Source organism: Zootoca vivipara, chromosome 6 (genome assembly GCF_963506605.1).
Source record: "Zootoca vivipara chromosome 6, rZooViv1.1, whole genome shotgun sequence".
Classification (NCBI taxonomy): Eukaryota; Metazoa; Chordata; class Lepidosauria; order Squamata; family Lacertidae; genus Zootoca; species Zootoca vivipara.
In genome coordinates this window covers 28,646,046-28,665,599 of record NC_083281.1, presented here as the reverse complement: position 1 = coordinate 28,665,599, position 19,554 = coordinate 28,646,046, and the positions used below count along the sequence as shown (strand labels likewise).

The 19,554-nt window shown below is 50.9% G+C and overlaps 2 protein-coding genes and 1 non-coding gene across 5 annotated transcripts in view; 2 read left to right on the top strand and 1 right to left on the bottom strand.

Annotated features, from left to right (window-relative positions):
* KMT2B (lysine methyltransferase 2B) overlaps positions 1-11,506 on the top strand; it is a 68,237-nt gene extending 56,731 nt beyond the window's left edge. For 2 of the 3 annotated variants that reach the window (XM_060275713.1, XM_035117084.2), the window contains exons 26-37: positions 251-411; positions 1,061-1,276; positions 2,129-3,653; positions 3,829-3,924; positions 4,014-4,120; positions 5,178-5,315; positions 5,627-5,701; positions 6,502-6,679; positions 7,469-7,576; positions 8,524-8,607; positions 8,818-8,947; positions 9,269-11,505. In XM_060275713.1, the coding sequence (XP_060131696.1) occupies positions 251-411; positions 1,061-1,276; positions 2,129-3,653; positions 3,829-3,924; positions 4,014-4,120; positions 5,178-5,315; positions 5,627-5,701; positions 6,502-6,679; positions 7,469-7,576; positions 8,524-8,607; positions 8,818-8,947; positions 9,269-9,544 (3,094 nt within the window). In that variant the 3' untranslated portion in view covers positions 9,545-11,505. Of the gene's footprint in view, positions 1-250; positions 412-1,060; positions 1,277-2,128; positions 3,654-3,828; positions 3,925-4,013; positions 4,121-5,177; positions 5,316-5,626; positions 5,702-6,501; positions 6,680-7,468; positions 7,577-8,523; positions 8,608-8,817; positions 8,948-9,268 lie in introns of all 3 variants that reach the window. The other variant, XM_035117080.2, reaches the window with a different exon arrangement.
* TRNAE-CUC (transfer RNA glutamic acid (anticodon CUC)) lies at positions 9,026-9,101 on the bottom strand. Its single transcript has one exon. It is a non-coding gene; the product is annotated as a tRNA-Glu (tRNA).
* An 826-nt stretch (positions 11,507-12,332) lies between the features above and the next one.
* On the top strand, positions 12,333-14,718 carry PSENEN (presenilin enhancer, gamma-secretase subunit). Its single transcript, XM_035117079.2, has 4 exons — positions 12,333-12,452; positions 12,617-12,691; positions 13,989-14,093; positions 14,357-14,718. The coding sequence occupies exons 2-4, from the start codon at positions 12,631-12,633 to the stop codon at positions 14,494-14,496; spliced, it is 306 nt and encodes a 101-aa protein (XP_034972970.1). The 5' UTR covers positions 12,333-12,452; positions 12,617-12,630; the 3' UTR covers positions 14,497-14,718.
* Positions 14,719-19,554: the final 4,836 nt, after the last annotated feature.

The following is a 19,554-nucleotide window of genomic DNA, read 5'->3' as shown; positions in this document are numbered from 1 at the left end:
ACTTGCAACCAGTCCAAAGGTTGGCTCTGGCTGTCTTGCTTCTTGCACCTTTGCCTTGGCGTTACCAATGTACAACTAAGGAGGGGTGGGTGCAAAACTTAGTTGGCTCAGCCAGTCATTGGTTCCACTTACTGTTAGACTCCTTGCTTTCCTCCCAGCAATCCTGCGCCACTGCTTTGAGCAAGCAGCCACAGGGCAGCCAGAAGGCAATTCTGATGGGACTGACTTTGTGTTCCTTCCACCTCCCCAGGTGTTCCCGTATTTATTGGAGCACAGTGGATGCCCGCAAGCAGTGCTGGTACAAGTGCCGCGTCCTGGAGTACCGGCCAAAGCTGAGCCAAGAGGAGCCTGATGCCTCGGGAGTGCAGGAGGAGAACCATACGATAGTGCACAGCCCAGCTGCCCCTGCAGGTAAGGGGATCTGGGATATGTAGCTGGACCGGCTTTTGGATACCGTCATCCTCTCCTTCTGGAGTAGGAAGTCTGGGTGGCGATAGGTTTTCCTGCCCAGTTTACTAGTCTATCCTTCCTGCTCAAAACCGGAATACAGTCGTACCTTGGTTGCTGAACGCCTTGGAACTTGTAAGTTTCAGCTCTCGAACGATCAAAAACCAGAAGTGATTGTTCCAGTTTTTGAATGATGTTTGGAAACCAAACATCCAGCGCGGTTTCTGATTGAGTGCAGGAAGCTCCTGCAGCCAATCGGAAGCTGCACCTTGGTTTTCTAATGGTTCTGGGAGTCGAGCGGACTCCTGGAACGCATTCTGTTTGAGAACCAAGGTTTGGAGTTGGGGCCTGTTGCCCTTCAAAGTTTATGGGCTCCAACTCCCATAAGCGTGGGGGGGGGGCTGGGAGAGAAAACTAAGAGCAAATGTATATAAGAGTACAGGTCTTCAGCCCATGTAGACCAAATGGGCAAATAATCTGTTCTGGAATAAGGCAGTTTTCTTGGTTCTGTGCTGTCTTTTCTCAGCACAAAGCCCACAGTAAGGTTTGCCAGCTTCTGGGCGCTGCCATTGCCGTGCTTGGTCTCTTGTCATGTGCCTTTTCATGTTTTCAGATCCTAAACTTGGGAATGAGCACCTTCAGGATGTGCCCCTTCCACTGCCGCCGCTGGAGCGCCACTCACCCGCGCAGAACCCAGGGCCTCTCCCACCCCCGGAGTCTGCGGCCTCCAAACACAGGTCTCTCACTGGAGCGCGCATCAAAGTGCCCAACTACTCCCCTACTCGGCGACCCATAAGTGGGGTGTCATCCCGCCCGCTGCCTTCTCCTGGTGAGTAGCTTCAAGGCGACGTAGGCAGCACAGAGACAAGAGGGTCTGAAACGGAGGCCAGCAGCTGGATGCTCCAAGGCCAATTCTTGCTTTGAAACAGGGCTAATGGAAGAGGAGAAGCAGGAGAGGAGCATTAGCGAGCGCAGGGAGCATGGGGCATGAGCCCATTGGTGCTTCAGAGATGAGAGATTCTGACATGCCTGTGCTCCACTGCAGTCCTTTGCATGTGGGTTGTGATATTGTTGTGTCTGAGTGGTTGACTGATAGAGAGGGTGCTTGAGGTAGACCCTGGGAAGCCCTGGCCAGTCAGCGTAGACCAGGGGTGAGGAACTGCAATGGCTGCATTCCTTTCTGGGCAACTCTTGACCACACACCAGGGGTGGGGTGGGGGCAAGAGGCAAAAATGGGCGGAGCAATTTTGCCTTTGTACAGTAGGCCGGTTTCTACATACACAAACACCTCTTTCTATCCAGAGGCCTTACCAGAGTTTAAGGGGGCATTCCAGCTGGGCAAAGCACTCCGGGTGTGGAATGGGGCCAGTGAGGAGTGTCATAGAATCATAGAGTTGAAAGGGGACCCCGAGGGTCATCAAGTCCAACCCGCTGCATCCATGACAAATGGCTATCCATGTGTCTCCTGAGGAGTGTTCCCAGAGCCAGAGAGAGAGGCCTGGAAGGTGGCATTCTTATTCCAAACATAGGAAGCCGCTGTCTACTAGGTTCCTAAAAAGTTGCAAGTTATTTCATGGGAGAGGGAGGCGAGTTGTTCCCTGTTTGGCTAGTGCATTTGTGTGTCTGCCTGTTTTGCTTCCCACCCCGTTGACATGCTCTTCCTATTCCCCCACCACCACAGGGAGCACATCATCCATGTCCCACCACATCTTGACGGTGGGCGACCCTGACTTCCCAACTCCACGCCGCACACAGCGCCTCAGCCCCTTGTCTCCCAGCAGCGCCCCCCACGCCCGTCGCTCCCCCCTCCTGCCGCAAGCCGCTGCTAGCAACAGGACTAGTCCTCCCAGCACCTCTCTCAGGGCCATGCCGCCTCTCCTGGACAACCCCCTGGCGGGGAGCGGCTTCAGGCATACTTCTACCTCTGACGGGCAGCGCCCCCTACCTACCTCACCCCCTCCCTCGCCCCCACCCGTCCCACCAGAGCTGGCTTTTGAGCTCAACGTCTCCGACCTGGAGTTTGACGACAGTCTCCTGGACGAGCCTTTCCAGGAGGAGGTGCTGGGCGTGCCGCGAGCCTGCCCCTCGCCCAGCCTGGAGCTGCCGCAGCTGGATGGCCTGGGCGATGGTGAGAGCGAGGAGGAAGGGGAGGCCAGCCGCTACTTCCGCTTCCCCCGCACGGTGGTCACCCGGGAGCCGCCCCTGCCTCCGTACCCACTGGACCTCCCTCTGCCCCACATCCACCAGCTTGACGGCATCGACGACGGGACCGACAGCGAGGCAGACGGGGCAGGGGGCCACCCTCCGGCCAAGGGCAAGCAAGCAGAGCCAAGAGTCGAACGGGAGCTGGCTGGCCCTGCTCCTGCACCGGAGGACCTGCCCTCGGACATCGTGGACTTCGTCCTGAAGAATATGGACACGCCAGAGAGCAAGGCCCCGCTCTCCTCCTGCCTCAACCAGGCGGCCTCGCTGCCAACAGCACCCCCTACCTCTGCCAGCCTCAACGGCACTGAGACAGCCCACCCCAGCCCTGCTCCAGCCCTGGCCCCAACCCTGGGTTGCGCCCAGGTGCCAGGCACCTCTGAGGTCAAGCTGCTGGGACCCGAAGGGCAGCTGCCTGGCTCCAGAATCATCCTCGTGAACAAGCTGGGACAAGTGTGCATGAAAGTGCAGGGGGAGGAAGGCGCCTTGAGCACCCCGGACGGGGAGCAGGCCTCCGGCTGCAAGGCTGTACCAAGCCCAGCGCCGCCACCCCCTGCGCCCGTGCCCAACCTTGGCACTGTCATATTGCGAGCGCCCCTGGGCCTTGCTCCCAGCCCTTTGCCGACGTGGACCATCCGGGGCCCGGTGCTCAGCATGGTGCCCATGATGAACGTCGTGGGCGCCGCCCCTCAGGCCGTTGGCGGGGGCCAGCTGGCACTGGGCGCTCCGGCTCTGGTGACGCCCTCGCTGGGGATTCCACAGACGTGTCTCCTTCAGCCAGTGGCTGTGAATTCCGGTGTGCTCAGCATCCCCGGCTTGGTGTCCTTGCCGGGCCCCCGGCCAGCCATCCGGGTCAAGAGGGTCTCCACCTTCGTTGGAAGCATCCCTCTCAAGAAGGCCAAAGTGGATGGCGCCAACGAAGAGGAGCCACTGCCCGTGTCGCCCACCGTCACGCCAGATCATTTGGTGAATAACTGCATTTCTGGCAGCACGGCAGGCTCAGGGTAAGTGCAAGCATGTGATCTCCACACTCTTAAGCATGGGAGGGCTAAGGAGAAGGGGTGGTCCTTTGTGGGTTTGTACTTCAGGCCAAGCATGGCTTCTCTGGATTCTTTTGGGTAGCCCCCAAGCTGTGTGTTTTGTTTGTGCACATGTTCACAAGGCCTTCTTCCCCTGCAGCATGGGAAGGGTGCGGATGAAGACCCCCACAGCAAAGGGCGTCCTTGACCTGGATGCGCTCAAAGAGGAGGCAGGCGCTGTCGGCGAGAGTGAGCTGTGAGTGTAAGGTTGGAGGCTGCGGGATCCTGTTCCTTGCCTGCCGCAGGGTTTTTAAAGCAGCCCTTCTTTCTTTCATGCCCCCGCAGGTCTCCGATGGACCATTCTCCCTCCTTCGCAGCATTACATTCCCATCCTGGAACGCCGGAACCAACCCAAGAGGCTCTGCTGGAGCCAGTCTGGCATAGATATGCAGGTACTGGGATCTCTTGCCTGCTCCGCTCTGCCTTCAAAATAAGGGTGGTTGGTTGGTACTGAGCTGGGAGGTTGTGGGCTGGCTCCCGGTGTACAGAACCAGGGATGAAACGTCCACGTTTGCTGTATCAAGCGAATCGCTGTGCATGTGGTACTAAGAGCCAGGGTGGTGTGGCGGTTGAATGTGTTGGATTAAGACCAGGGAGACTTGAGTTCAAATCCTCACTCATCCCTGTAACTTGCTGCAAGTCATTCTCTCTCACCCTAACCTACCTCACAGGGTAGTTGTGGAGATTGGGGGTGGTGCGAACTTGAAGGAAGAGACAGGATAGAAATATAATAAAGCATTAAACAGATACAGTATGTATCTCTTGTTCATTTGTTTTTAATGGCGTGGGCAGCTATCCCTTTCAAGTTCCTTTTAGAGATGTGTATCCCTAATCCCTACATTGCACATCAGATTTTATTCACACCAGGTTTCTCTGGTGTGAAATCCCTCCCCAGCTGCCTGCACCATTGATCGGTATGATGAAATTTTATTCTCAATTTTATATTTGTTATGTCGTACGTGGCTCTGATGTGTTTTACGTTAAGCAGTATATAAATTTGTGCAATAAATAAAAATAAAATAAATGGGGTTATATATACGATTGCTTTTTGTAAGCTGCTCTGAGAGACTTTAACAAAGGCACGGAATATGAATGCTGTAAATCAGTTTCTATACAGAAAGTGGGTTGTATCCAAGCTCTGCTCAATGTAGACCCGTCGCAATGAACGGATCTGCCTAGTCATGTACATTAATTTCAATGGGTCTACTCTTATATGTGACTAAGGATACGGACTGCAGTGTTCCAGCCTGCATACCAGAGTTCAGAAAGTGAATCCTGGACCTGACAGGTCTCTGCTTTGTGAGCTTGGGTTTTTATTTTTTAAAAACCCTGCTGTAAGTCTATTCCTTCCTGTGAATCAAGCCCTTTCTCACAGATGATGACTCCACGACAGCAGAGCTAATACACTTGGGCCTCCTGCTCTTTTTTCCCCTTTCTCTCCCCTCCCAGGGGATCTCTCCAGCTCAGACGAGGACAATCTGAAGCAGGAGGACAAAGAGAATGAGATGCCCCGCAAAACACAGCCCCACCTGTGCTTCGAGATCACCAGCGAGGACGGCTTCAATGTGCAGGCTGACAGCATAGATGGTGAGGAGGAGAGAATCGCATCGGTGGTAATGTTCCTTTGGACCTCTAGCCTCTCAGATGGCTGGCTATAGTTGTGCTGCTGATGCTGCTGGAAAGAGGGACACACTCCACAGACAACTGGGGGATTGTTTTTCTCCTGGGTACAAGCAGGAGTTGTGTTGTGCCTTGCTCAGGGAAGCCGTAAGAGTCTCTGGGGAACAGCAGCACCTTGGACCTCCTTTACCCAGTGATACCCTTCTGATAATTATTTTGCTTTGGGTCAGGTGCCTGCCTCTTACGGAGTAAATCACAGTTGCCTTCTCCATGTTTAGGTGCCTGGAAAGCAGTGATTGAGAAGATTCAGGAGGCCCGCACCAATGCCCGGCTCAAGCACCTCTCCTTTGCAGGTAATAAGGTCCTGTTTGAAGGCTTCCGATGGGCATCTGGCTGCCTGCTGTGGATGCTGGACTAGAAGGGCCTTAGGCCAGATCCGGAAGGACTCTTACTTGGTTCATAGGTGTTCCGTTCTAGTTGGAAATTACTTTGCAGCTCCCAGGCTAGCCTACCAGTCTTTTGGCTTTTTCAGTTCAAGGCCTAGAGACAATAGAAAGGGGAACAATCTCTGGGGGCAGAAAACTGCCCAGAATAGCTGCTCCAAAGGAATTTCGTGTGTGTGTGTGTGTGAGAGAGAGAGAGAGAGAAAGTCAAAAGTGGAAACAAAGAGGGAATTCTATAAGCAGAGTTATAAAACATAGGAGCGCAGTACAGAGGTTGTATGTTCCAAATACAGTGGTACCTCGACTTACGAAGACTATCCGTTCCACGGCCGTCTTCATAAGGCGAAGTCTTCGCTTGTCGAAGCGCCCGTTCTGCGCATGTGTGAAGCGTGATTTCACGCTTCTGCGCATGTGCCAACCGCGTGCGTCGCTTCTGTGCAGGCGCAGAACGCACGCACGGCCGAAAAGACGTCCGGGGTTGTCGACTTCGGAAGTCGAAACCTTCGGATGTCGAGGTATGACTGTAAATAAAGAGACCAGATCATGTAGAAAAGCAGAAGTGGGAAAAACACATCATAAAGCAAAATGTCGCGATTTGCATTGGGGAGGTTTCTGGGGCTCTGTTTGGAGGCTTTGGGATAGGACTGGTTCTCTTGTACTGAAAGGGTGACTGGGTGCTGAATCTTGGGTATTATTGACTTTCCTGGCAGGGATGAACGGGGTGCGGCTTTTGGGGATGCACCACGATGCTGTCATCTTTCTGGTGGAACAGCTGTATGGCGCCAAGGCCTGCCACAAATACAAGTTCCGGTACCACCAGCATGAAGGCGAAGAGGAGGAGCTTCCGCTCAACCCTCATGGCTGCGCCCGAGCTGAAGTCTATGTCAGGTGAGGAATGGCCTTGCTTTCTCTCTGGGGAGTAGGAGTGGACTACAAATTTCTCTACTGCCCTTCATCCGTGGATCACAGGGCGGTTTACAATATACCAGTTGGATCACACACCTCTGGATTTTGCAGGGCAGCTGCAGTGTGCAAAAAGTGTGTACAATCATATATATTTTACGTAAAAGAAGAGTTCAAAATGCATATTTTACAGATGAATGCATTGAAAAGATTGATATAGATGCATTAATTTGTATAATTTGTTGTGAACTGCCCTGAGATCTATGGGTATAGGGCGGTATACAAATTGAATAAATAATAAAAAAGTAATCATAATATTTATTTTGTGTTCTTTTAGATAAAATGTGGATTTTTTTGTGCATTTTTACACACTGAAACTACTGCAAAAGTGCATACAAAATGCATACAATTTAAATGCAGACTAATAATAATAATTAATAATATCTGCACAAAACAGGAATGACCTATAATTGAGCACCAATTGGGGCAGAATTTGGCTACCTAGTCCATCCCTGACTACAGTTCCCATCATCCCTGGTCATTTGCACTGATGGGATTTGTAGTCCAGAAACATGGAGGGTTACCGATTCACCCCTTACTCCTAAATTGCATCCTCGCCTGGGTTGTATTGCAGCAAAAAGGAGTTCTTTCTTGAGTAGGTGGAAATGCAAAAGTCAAGGAGCCTGTGTGGGTTACAGATAGTGTTTAAAAAAGAGAGAAGAACAGGGAATCCAGAGGCCTTCTGAGATGGGCAGCCCTCCTCTTCTTTTGCAGGAAATGCACCTTTGATATGTTCAACTTCCTGGCATCGCAACATCGTGTGCTTCCTGAGGGAGGCCCTTATGACGAAGAGGAGGATGAAGTGCAGCTCAAGTCCACCAGGTACGAAGATGCCTGGCTTCTGCTGTCCTGAAGTTGGTCAATCTTGACTTTGTCCCTTCATATGGTAGGCTGTGAAAACTCAGCATTTGGTAATATGAATCAGATTAGATAATCCCCATGCTGTGTGTACTGCCGGGGAAGCTTTTAAAAACAGACCCTTCTCTTCAGCCTGTGAAGCTTACAAGTTATAAAATTTCCAAGAGGATCATTTTTCTCCAAAGCACTTAGAAGTAGGGTCCCATGTTTCCTTGCCCAGATCTCATTTCTACTTGATTAAAATGCATTGCTTTCTTGTAGTCAGTTTTCGCTCGGCCCTCTAGCCAGGTTTATGTAATAAAGACCTGCTTTCCAGCACCAGCTTTTTTTGCTGCCAAGGAAGCCCAGTCCTCTTCTGTGCACCAGAGAGCACACTCAGGAAGGCAGCAAATAGCCCAAATTAGCATTGACCCAAAAAAGAGAGAGCTCACATACCTCTTCTGCTCCCTGCAGAGAATATCCTGGGGAGGGCCATAGCTCAGTGATAGAGCATTGGTTTTGCATACAGGTCCCCAGGTCAATCTCAAGGCATATCCAGCTAGCGCTGGAAGAGACCTTTTCTGAAACCCTGAAGAGCAGCTGCCAATCAGTGTGAGCAATATTGAGCTTTTAAATGGACTGGTGCATAAGACAGTTTCCTACGTTTCAGGAATTCCTCCCTCCAGAAGGGAAACTTTACTGTCTATTCCCACAATTTGTGCCATGATGTGCTGCTACTGCCGCTGCTACTCAAGTTTCCTTCTCCATCACTTTTAAAACTGTCGTGCTGGACCCTAAACTTCTGATTTTCGTCCTTGTGATTCTTGCTGGGAATCTGTCCATCTTGAATCCATTTTTACTGTCAAGGCAGCCACCCTTCTCTCTTTTGGCATAAGCTTCGAAGCCTAGTCTGGCCTCTGCTTCTTCCTTAGGCGAGCCACCAGCCTGGAGCTACCCATGGCCATGCGGTTTCGGCACCTGAAGAAAACCTCCAAGGAAGCTGTGGGCGTGTACAGGTAACAAGGGCAGCTGCTGCTACTGCTTGCTTGAATCCTTTGGCCCATGGCCTTCCTAAAGAGGCCACTTTGTACAGAGAAGCAGCCCTGCTCCACACTTGCCTCCAGGATGAACCTGAAAAAGAAACAGAGAGTACCCAGTGGCTGGCCCATATTTGGCCTGCCTTGTTAACACTCTTATGCTGATGTGTATCTTTCTCCCCATTCCAGGTCAGCCATCCACGGCCGGGGCCTGTTCTGCAAGCGGAATATTGATGCAGGCGAGATGGTGATCGAATACTCCGGCATCGTGATCCGCTCGGTGCTGACAGACAAGCGTGAAAAGTACTATGACAGCAAGGTACTGAATCAAGAGAATCGTAGAGTTGGAAGGGACCTCAAGGGTCATCTGGTCCAACCCCCTGCAATGCTAGAATCTTTTGCCCAACGTGGGGCTCAAACCCATGACCCTGAGATTGAGAGTCTCATGCTCTACCAACTGAGCTGATGGTCAAGGGAGGAGGGAGCCCATGATTGAGTTGAGGACAGGGTATAAATAACAACAACAACAATTATAATTATGATGATGATGATGATGATTATCAGGACCAGCGGAGGAGGGAGGAGCTAGGCTCCCCAAATCGTCTCACTAATCTTAACTTTCTTTTTTTCATCCCGGCAGGGCATAGGCTGCTACATGTTCCGCATTGACGACTTTGACGTGGTGGACGCCACGATGCACGGCAACGCCGCCCGCTTCATCAACCACTCCTGCGAGCCCAACTGCTACTCACGGGTCATCCACGTGGAGGGCCAGAAGCACATCGTCATCTTTGCCCTGCGACGCATTTTTCGGGGCGAAGAGCTCACCTACGACTACAAATTCCCCATTGAGGATGCTGGCAGCAAGCTCCCTTGCAACTGTGGGGCCAAGCGCTGCCGCCGTTTTCTCAACTGAAAGGCATTTTTTTTTACCCGTGACCTGATTCCTCAGCTCCGTACCTTTCTCCCAGCCTGGCGTCAGTGGGGGGGACACCAAGAGGCATGCTGGGAGCTTAACCACCTCACTGTAGCTTTCCAAGTGGGTTGCTACAGGACTGACTCATCCCCTTAGTTCCCTGAGGCATGGAGAGGGCTCATCTCCCAGGAGCATCAGTGATGCCCGTTTTGTCTGGGAAGAGGGGATGCTCTTGGCAGTGGACCTGTCTGTGGCTTGAAATTATGGCAAGCAGAGATATGGGGCAAGAGTGGGAAGGGTAGTCCCCCCCTGGTCCCTTATTTGTGCCCATCTGCTTCATAGACCTGATTTTCTTTCCCTCTCCCTTGTGGGGTGAGAACAACTTTTTCTTTAATTTTGTACTTCTAACTTTTGTGATTCTCTTTCCTTTCCCGTTAAGGCTTTCTGTTTTAAAGTTAAAAAAAAACAAAAAAAAATCAAACCCAGGAGGATGTAAATATTTGTACAAATTTCTAAACCTGTTTATTTTCTATGCACTTTTTTATTTAAGATGCTCAGTCAACTCAGACGGTAAAGGGTTGGATTCTTGTTGGTATAATTTTAAATAAAACGCAATTTTGACACAAGACTGTCACATGGCTTCTGTTGCAGCCTGAAAGGGGGTGGGGGAGTGTGTTTGCATGTAAACAACAAAGCCCATCCATCTGGAAATGGAGGCAGCAACAATCTAGTGATTTCATATCAAAACTGTTTGATTCCAAAATGCATAGGCACAGGCTGTCTTATATGTTCTAGAGCTTTACATATGAGCTCCCCAAAAATATAGCGGTCCACCACCCATGTTGGTTATGCGTTTGTACTGCATACATTAAAGGTGGAGCCCATGTAGATCCATATCTAATGGCCTACTCCTTTCCAGAAGAGCGGTCAAGAAAATAAAAATAGAACCATTTATAGTGCCCCTTATGCTGAGTTCCCTTAGAAAGCATTTAGAACAATCAGGTGGGGTACCTCCAGCTCATTGGCTACCTCCCCATTTGGCCTGAGAGGCTCTTTTGTGCAGGCCACACACACACACACCCAACACCTGACATATCTGACTTCAGGTGTGAAGGCAGCTAAGAGCAGGATTTCAAATGAAGAACTAGGAGCTTAGAGAAGTCCTTGCAACATGGACTTCAAAGCGCAGCATCACCTGTCTACTGCCAGGGTTGAAGAGGGAAAGATCTGGCCCAGCAGCCAAAAAAGAGTTATCCACCCCTGCCCTACAGAGATTGGGGTGGGGGATACAAAGGCAGCTTTTCTAGATTTTGAGTGTGGGAGAGAGTTAAGTAGTCAAGGAACAGGCCCTGCCAATGTCTGATGCCTGGCGTGGCTGTGGGGTGGGGAATGGGGGTTACGCCCTAAAGAGCTCCCTCATAAGGAACGGAACTGCGAGACTTTAGAAAATGATGTGTTACCTTAACCATACTTTGCTTGCAGTATAATTCATTCTCAGAATTATGATGCATCTTGCATCTAACGTGCATCAATAAGGAGCAGGTGGCAAGTCTATGGGGAAGTGAACTTTACACATGCTCAGGAACATGCTTCCGGACTGAAATCTGATTGTGAGGCAGACGCTGGAGAAAAGGCAATGGGTGTTCAGGTTTCGCCTCCTCTTTGTTGGCAAAAACGTGGCATAGCAAGAAGCAGCTTTGGCCCTGCATAGCGTTTTATCTTTAAGATCACAAAATATAGAAAGGAAGAGCTGCTCGTGTTGCTACTTCGCCATCTGGCGGGTTGAGGCGGTAGGGCTTTAAGGACCTACAACTCCCAGCAAGCTCTTGGCTCCCTAGTATCCGCCTCAAATAATTATATACCAGCATGCGCTACGACACGGCGTTGTTTTAAACCATAGACTTAAATTATAGACCAGCGCGTCGTGTCTGAAGGTTGTGAGCTCGTCTTCGGAGGTCAGAATGCCGCAGCTTGCAAACGGGAAATTTAGGAATTGAGCAGGCTGCTTTCCCTCCAGCAAAAATGAGCAGCAGAGATGAGAGTTCGCGCTCTAATCAACTCAGGTCTTATTGTGTGTAGTATATTATATGAGCCTTAGGAAACGCGCAACTTATCTGCATGCAGGTCCCTGGAATTAAAAGTCCTCCTGCTTGCAACGGAGTGCTGGATTCAATAGATGCCAGCCTGGAGGGGCCCCTCAAGGGGATCCTTGATATTGGATTCAGGGGGCTCTGCCTGCTCCTCGAGGTCCTTGTCTTCTGATTCATCCTCGGAGGTTTCAGCATTTGGCACCACCTCAGGGCTAGGAATGGTGCCCCCCCCATCACAATTATTTTGGAGAAGGGTTTAAAACTGTGTTTGATTTTCACATGGGTTTGTGCCTTTCCCTATGGAAAGCTCTCCATCGTATTTCCCCCTTTAAAAAATCTATAGAAGAAGCTTAATCCCACCCACCACCAAAGACCTTGGGGAAATAGGAACATTGCAATAGGTGCAACCCGCGGGGCGCTTCTCGTTGACGAAGACTTCGCGCTTGGGGGGGGGGGTGGATCCAAGCCGTTCCCGGCGCAAGCACGCCCCTGCCCTTACCCACCTACCTACCTACCTACTTGCAAGCTGAGATAATGCGGTCCAACAGCATTCTGAGTTGTTTTTTTCGGGGGGCGGGGGGCAATTAAAAATCAAAAGGACCCTTGCTCTCTCGAGTGCGGCGGGGACCAAACGAAAGAGCAAGCGAGGGATACCCGCCACCGACTACTCGTCGGGGTGCTCTATACGTTTCCTATCTCTGCGCTTGGTGAGAGCGCGGACGTTTTCCCAGCAGCCCGCGGGGCGAGCTGGTGACCAGAAACCGCGCAAGTTCCGCGTTGGGGAAGCAAAAGCTGTTCTGCAGGAGGAGGAGGAGGGGGTGAGTCGTTGGGGGAGGGGAGGGGAGGGGAGGCTCACCCCCCACTACCCAGAATTTGGGGGTGGGGTGGGGGGATGGGCCCTGCCCTCTAATCCAGAGGATGGATTTGCGGGGCTTAACCCTGAGCTCCGCCCTGACTGCGAAGGTCCCTCTCTTCCTCCTAGACCCCAATCGCACCATGAACCTGGAACGCGTTTCCAACGAGGAGAAGCTCAACCTCTGCAGGAAGTACTACTTGGGTGAGTGGCTGGTTCCAGCGAGAGGCATCGGTGGTGGTTAGATCTTTATTGACACCCGGCTTTTCCTCCTAACGATCATGTGGGGGTGGGGGTGGGGGTGGGGGAGACACACAATTAAACGTTAATAGAATAGAAGGCACGCGGCTTATTTCTCTCTGCGTTCAGAATAGTATACACCAGATGTTGGAAAAGAAAGTGAAATACCCACTAAGGCGCAGTGGTGATATCAATTGGCAGAATTTCCATTGCTTCCCAATAAGACAGCCAAAATAAGAAATTGGGGTGGAAAAATGGATAAAGGGACGAGTGGGAAAGCTTTGGGGAGTAGAAGAAGAAGAAGATGCTGAAATTAATGTGCAAGTAGGGGTGATTACATGAGCAGCCAGTCAACAATAATTAAGGAGTAAGGTAAAGGGACCCCTGACCATTAGGTCCAGTCGTGACCGACTCTGGGGTTGCGCGCTCATCTCGCATTATTGGCCGAGGGAGCCGGCGTATAGCTTCCAGGTCATGTGGCCAGCATGACAAAGCCGCTTCTGGCAAACCAGAGCAGCACATGGAAACGCCGTTTACATTCCCGCTATAGCGGTTCCTATTTATCTACTTGCATTTTGACGTGCTTTCAAACTGCTAGGTTGGCAGGAGCTGGGACCAAGCAACGGGAGCTCACCCCGTCACAGGGATTCGAACCGCCGACCTTCTGATCAGCAAGCTCTAGGCTCAGTGGTTTAACCACAGCGCCACCTGGGTCCCTAATTAAGGAGTAAAAGGGATTAAAAGAAAGATGGATGATTAAATGGAGATGCAGCACACCTTGGGTTTATTATGAATGTCGTGGAATGCTAGGTTGGGAAGTTTGTATGTAAATATTCAGTGTGGAGGGAACGCGATGTGCGAAGGGAAAAATGGAAGTCCCATAAATATTTTATTTATATATACATACATTAACAAAATGATTCCTTAAAGTTGTCTTTTTATTTTTATTTTTATTTTTTTTAAAGCACTGTTTCACCCAGGTGCATAGAACTTGTGAATTTCTACTGCGGTAAGAACTGGTGTGTGTACATTTTGGTGCCTTATTAGAAATGTTATGTTTTTGCCAACTTGCTTAGACGGTAGGCAGCTGTTTTTCAATAGGCAAAGTGAACCTTTTTTTTTGAAAAATACAGACTTTTTTCCATTTTTGCAGCCCCTTTTAAAATAGGAAAGGTGAAAGCATCCTCATTCAAAGGAAGTTATGAAGGGGTTTAAAATCGCACAAACATAAATGAGTCATTTCTTTCCTTTGTTTCTCCAGGTGGCTTTGCTCTGCTGCCTTTCCTGTGGCTGGTGAATGTTTTCTGGTTTTTCCGAGAGGCCTTTCTGGTGCCAGCGTACACTGAGCAACTACAGATAAAGCGCTGTGAGTTGTGGTGAAAATCCCAGAAAGTGGTAGGGCATGGGGCAGGGCAGGTGTGGCATCCCTCCACATGTTGCTGAACTTCCATCAGTTCCAGCAAGTATGACCAGTGACCAAGAATGATGAGAGTTATAGTTCAGCAACTTCCCACTTCTGTGCTAGGAGGAGAGCCCAGGCCATCTATTTGGGCAATGCCAGATAGCATAAGGCTCTATGCTTAAATAGAGGTGACTGTGGTCATGGTTTTCCATTTGTTTCCATCCCAGATGTCCAGCGTTCAGCCATGGGGCTTCTTTTCTGGGTGATCGTGCTCACCACGTGGATCAGCATCTTCCAAGCACGCCGGGCAGAGTGGGGCGAGCTTGGTGACTACCTCTCCTTCACCATCCCCCTGGGCACTCCATGACCAATCCCTCCTCCCTTGATGTCACCAGCGTGGAGCTTTTGGGGTTTTGTTTTTTTTTCAATGGACTCCCTGGGTGGCATGCTGCTCTTCCCATTTATGGAACCAGAGTGAGATTGTGCCATGGTGAACTCTGTGAGGCTGCCTCTCCTTGCAGAATCCTCTGTTCAGTATGCCCTGATCACAACCTGGGGCAGAGGTGATTAATAAACCTGGGGTTGCCTACTTCTGCTTGCCCGCAGTGTGGTGGTATTGGGAAGAAGTGAGAATGGCGATAAGACCATTAGAAGAGCCTGCCCATCTAGTCTCTCTTAGACATTGCATTAGCACTAATGGCAGTCCTTGCCCGCCTTTTTAAACCTCCTGTCCTCAGCTGCATAAAGCAGAGAGGCAGGGGTACAGTAGAAGGGCAAAATGAATTATTTCTCTGTGGACCATTGGGCTTTTTAAAAAACTACATATCTAAACATATAGCAGTATATTCTTAGACTCAAGAGGTTGGCCGTCAATTATTTATTCTTCCCAGAAAAAAAACTTCACTTTTCTGCTTCTTGTGCAATTCTAACAATTTCCCACTAGAAGACACCCTTGTGTGTGTGTGTGTGTGTGTGTGTGTGTGTGTTTGGTTTCTAAGTAAAATTACCGTGTTTAATTCAAAAGAAGTGATTTCTGACTTAGCAAGTCAATCTAGTTAGATTATATATACCAGGGGTGGCCAACTCCGAAGAGACTGCGATCTACTCACAGAGTTAAAAACTGGCAGTGATCTACCCCCTTTTGGGGTGTTCAGGTCAAAGTTGTTTAGGGAAGAGGAAAGCCCTGTTTTTTAGGGGTTCAGGTCAGAGTTGTTGAGCTTTTCTGAGGTGGGAAGAAAGCCCTGTTTTGGGGGGTGAAGGGCTAAAATGTTGGGCATTTTTAGGGGAGCCAAAGTTGTTGAGCTTCTTTGGAGGGAGCCAGTGATCTACCAGTGATCTACCACAGACGTCCAGTGATCTACCGGTAGATCATGATCTACCTGTTGGATGTGCCTGATATATACTATGGGTCTTTCCCCCTACCTCAGACAAATCTCTCCAGCACATCCTTGTATAGCTAGGGACATCCCTTCAGTCATAGTGGGGGCTGGTAGGTGAGACTCAAGTCAACTCACAGTGTATCTCCCCCTGCCCCACTTCCATTTAGCAGTGGAGGTCTTCCCCCCCCCCTCCATTTTTTAATATGGATACTGCTTTAGCAGTAGTAGTGCCAGGATGGTTCTCTTCCTCCTCCCTCCCTGGCTCGTCCCAGGAAAGAATCAGGCCGAGAACCTAGAATCATAGAGTTGGAAGAGACCACAAGGGCCATCCAGTCCAACCCTCTGCCGAGCAGGAAACACCATCAAAGCATTCCTGACATATGCCTGTCAAGCCTCTGCTTAAAGACCTCCAAAAAAGGAGACTCCACCACACTCCACTGCCGAACAGCTCTTACTGTCAGGAAGTTCTTCCTAATGTTCAGGTGGAATCTTATTTCTTGTAGTTTGAATCCATTGCTCCGTGTCCGCTTCTCTGGAGCAGCAGAAAACAACCTTTCTCCCTCCTCTATATGACATCCTTTCATATATTTGAACATGGCTATCGTATCACCCCTTAACCTTCTCTTCTCCAGGCTAAACATATCCAGCTCTCTAAGCCAGGTTGACAAGAAGCAGTGGGGCTGGGGCTACCAGTGCCAGGCATGGGGCCCTCCAAGCATGGAGCACAGGGCAGTCATCATTATTCTCCCTCCCCAGGGACCGCCCTGTTTCCAGACTCTCCAGTCCCCATTATTCCTGTTGTTTGCCATGCTGGCTGGGCTGATGGAAACTGAAGCCTTATTAAAAATCTGGAGGGTCGCAGGTTCTTCATCCCTGTTGTACAGCATCACACACCTTGGCAATCCAACCATTTGATTCAAACCCAAAAGAGATGGAGGCTTTACAAGGTAGGTGTCACGCTTTCTAAAGCCTGCTGCTTCCACGTTGCATCTTCCTATGTATTCAGAAACCTAAGAAAAGCAGCCGGAAAATTGCCAGAGAATCATCTTTGTAAAGATGGTGGTGACAAGGGTCGCACACAGTATTTGCATGAAGGGGATCGCTGATAGATCCTATATCAGGGATATAGGGGACGCATTAGGGACGCGGGTGGCGCTGTGGTCCAAACAACTTGGGCTTGCCGATCGGAAGGTTGGCAGTTCGAATCGGCATGACAAGCTCTCGTTGCTCTGTCCCAGCTTCTGCCAACCTAGCAGTTCGAAAGCATACCAACACAAGTAGATAAATAGGTACTGCTGTGGCGGGAAGGTAAACAGCATTTCCATGCGCTCTGGCTTCTGTCATGGTGTTCCATTGCACCAGAAGCGGTTTAGTCATGCTGGCCACATCTCGCTTTTAGGCTGAGGTGGTGTTTGTCCACAGACAGCTTTCCGGGTCATGTGTCACAACCCCATAGTCACTTTTGACTGGACTTAGCTGTCCAGGGGTCCTTTATCTTACCCTTTTTGCATTGCTGTAGTCCAGCAACATTGGAAGGGCCATAGCTCCCCCATTCCTGTTAAGCTCTGTTGATTTCTATGAAAACTAAAGGGGTGTGTGTGTGTCTTTACTACAGTGATAGGATTTTTACATAATACAGTATATATTTTTTAGATTTCTTGCTGGGCCTAGTTCTGCTCTCCTTTGCAATTGTTGAACAGCAACATGTTTACTTGGAAGTAAACCCTATTGCGTTCAATGGGGCTTACTCCCCGGGTAAAAATGTGTATAACAGGATGGGCAGCTGGATGATCTCTACCTTCCATTAGTCCTAGCCAGCATGCAGCAAAGGGAGATGTAGCCCAGCAACACATACCGTGTTTCTCATATTTTAAGTCATCCCTACAAAATAAGCCATGGCAGGATTTTCCTGAGTTGAAGAAATATAAGACATACCCCAAAAATAAGCCGTAGTGGTGGGAGCAGGTCTGGATGGCGCCATGGAAGAGGAAGATGCCTGTCAGCGCCCGCAACCGGCTCCTGCTGCCCCTCCAAAATGTCCAGCAGCGTGTGCCGCGCCAAGCGCTGACCCGGCGGCGGGACTGGCAAGAGCCGCAGTGCGTGCTGCTCCAAGCCCCGACCCGGCGGCAGGACGCAGCAAGAGCCGCAGCGCGCGCTGCTCCGAGCCCCGACCCGGCGGCGAGACCCGGCAAGAGCCTCAGCGCGCGCCGTGTGGAGCCCCGACCCGGCAGGACCCAGCAGCGTGCCCTGCTGAAGCGCCGACAACGCGCGCAGCAGCAGCCAGTTCCGGGCGCCGAGCCGCGACAGGAAGAGGAGGGACGCAGCGGGACGCAGCAACAACGACAAAAAACACCCGGCCGAGCCTTCATTGGCCGCCGCGGCTGCCACTCGCTGGTCCCTCCTCTTCCTGTCGCGCGCGCGCTGCAGGTCCCGCCGGTCCCGCCGCTGGGTTGGCGCTTGGCGCTGGCGCTGCTCCAAGCCCCAACCCGGCGGCGGGACGCAGCAAGAGCCGCAGCGCGCGCTGCTCTGAGCCGGGATCCGGCAAGAGCCTCAGCGCGCGCCGCGTGAAGCCCCGACCCGGCAGGACCCAGCAGCGTGCCCTGCTGAAGTGCCGACAACGCGCCCAGCAGCGCAGCAGCAGCCAGTTCCGGGCGCCGGACAGGGGAGGTACCATACTGTAATTGGTAACATGCCACAGTTCCTCCCTCCTTGTTTTTTTTTTTAGGATGGTGACATCAAGGGCCTCTTTCTTCCTTTAATGAGCAGCCCCCAACTGCCACAGTTTAGGCCTTTGCCGTGTTCCCCCAGTGATACAGTAGACACTGGAATAGATCAAGGTCTCCTGGCACAGAAGAAAAGTTGCATAGAGAGAAAAAGCTTCACTTGGAATCTGCACGCTGAGTTGCTGTTTTCAAGGGACAGGCTTGGGGCGATGAAAGGAGGAGGAAAGTTGGCTGCTCTCCTAGCAGAGCCTTTCTCCTACACCTCCGTCAGCTGATTGGGATGTAGGATGGTGCGATAAACAATGGAGGAAACAATGAGGCCAATGTTTCCCTGAGCCGCTGCAGCTCGCTCTGCAATTTAAATTGTGTCATTCCAGCAGGCTGGTTACAGTCTAGTGTCTCAGAAAGGGATGGGGGAGCCTCCCTGCTGGTTAGGCAGCAGTGCCCTGCGGTACCTTCTCCCTCCTGCGCAGGCTGGGTGGGGAAGGGGGCGTGAGATGAAGGTCGGTGATGTCAGCAGAGAAATGAAGTAGCCTACAGCAGGTGTTGGCCTGCCTTGCATGAGGTCACTATCTGGCCTTTTCCATTGTGCTAAACGGAGAGCGAGGCGCAGGCTTTCCTTCCAGCCATGAACTCATTGCAGGTGTCCCTAACCTTTTTGGGAGGTGGTTCGGGGGGGGGGGCACATTTAAAAATCTGAGCGGAAACTTGTGGGCATCACCAAAGAACCATTTCACAAAAGGAAAAGAGGTGGAATTTAGTACCCTCTGCCTCATATCAAGGACAACACAGACATGAAAAGCAGGCGACTTTCCCCAGCAAAACAAAATGAAAAGCCCCTCCAACCTCAATTTTTGCAAACCAAGGAGTTAAGAGAAGGTTATGGGATGCCAACGGAGATGTCAGAAGGCCCATATGTGCAACTTTGGGGACCTAAAGCTCACGGAATGTTAATTACAACCAGTCTCCCAGAATGGCTTCTGCCTTGTTATTCTTTTAAGTCAGGCACCCCCAAACTGTGGCCCTCCAGATGTTTTGGCCTACAACTCCCATGATCCCTAGCTAGCAGGACCAGTGGTCAGGGAAGATGGGAATTGTAGTCCAAAACATCTGGAGGGTCGAAGTTTGGGGGGTGCCTGTTTTAAGTACTCATTTTTCTGGGTGGAGGTAAACATTTGGAAGCAATGCTGCAGAAGCTCTGGAGGACACATGGTTGTGCCTAGGACAGGCGTGGGGAACCTTTGTCCCTCCAGAGGTTGCTAAACTGCAGCTGCCATCATCCATGGCTGCTGTCCTTGCTGTCCAGGGTTGATAGGAGCCGTA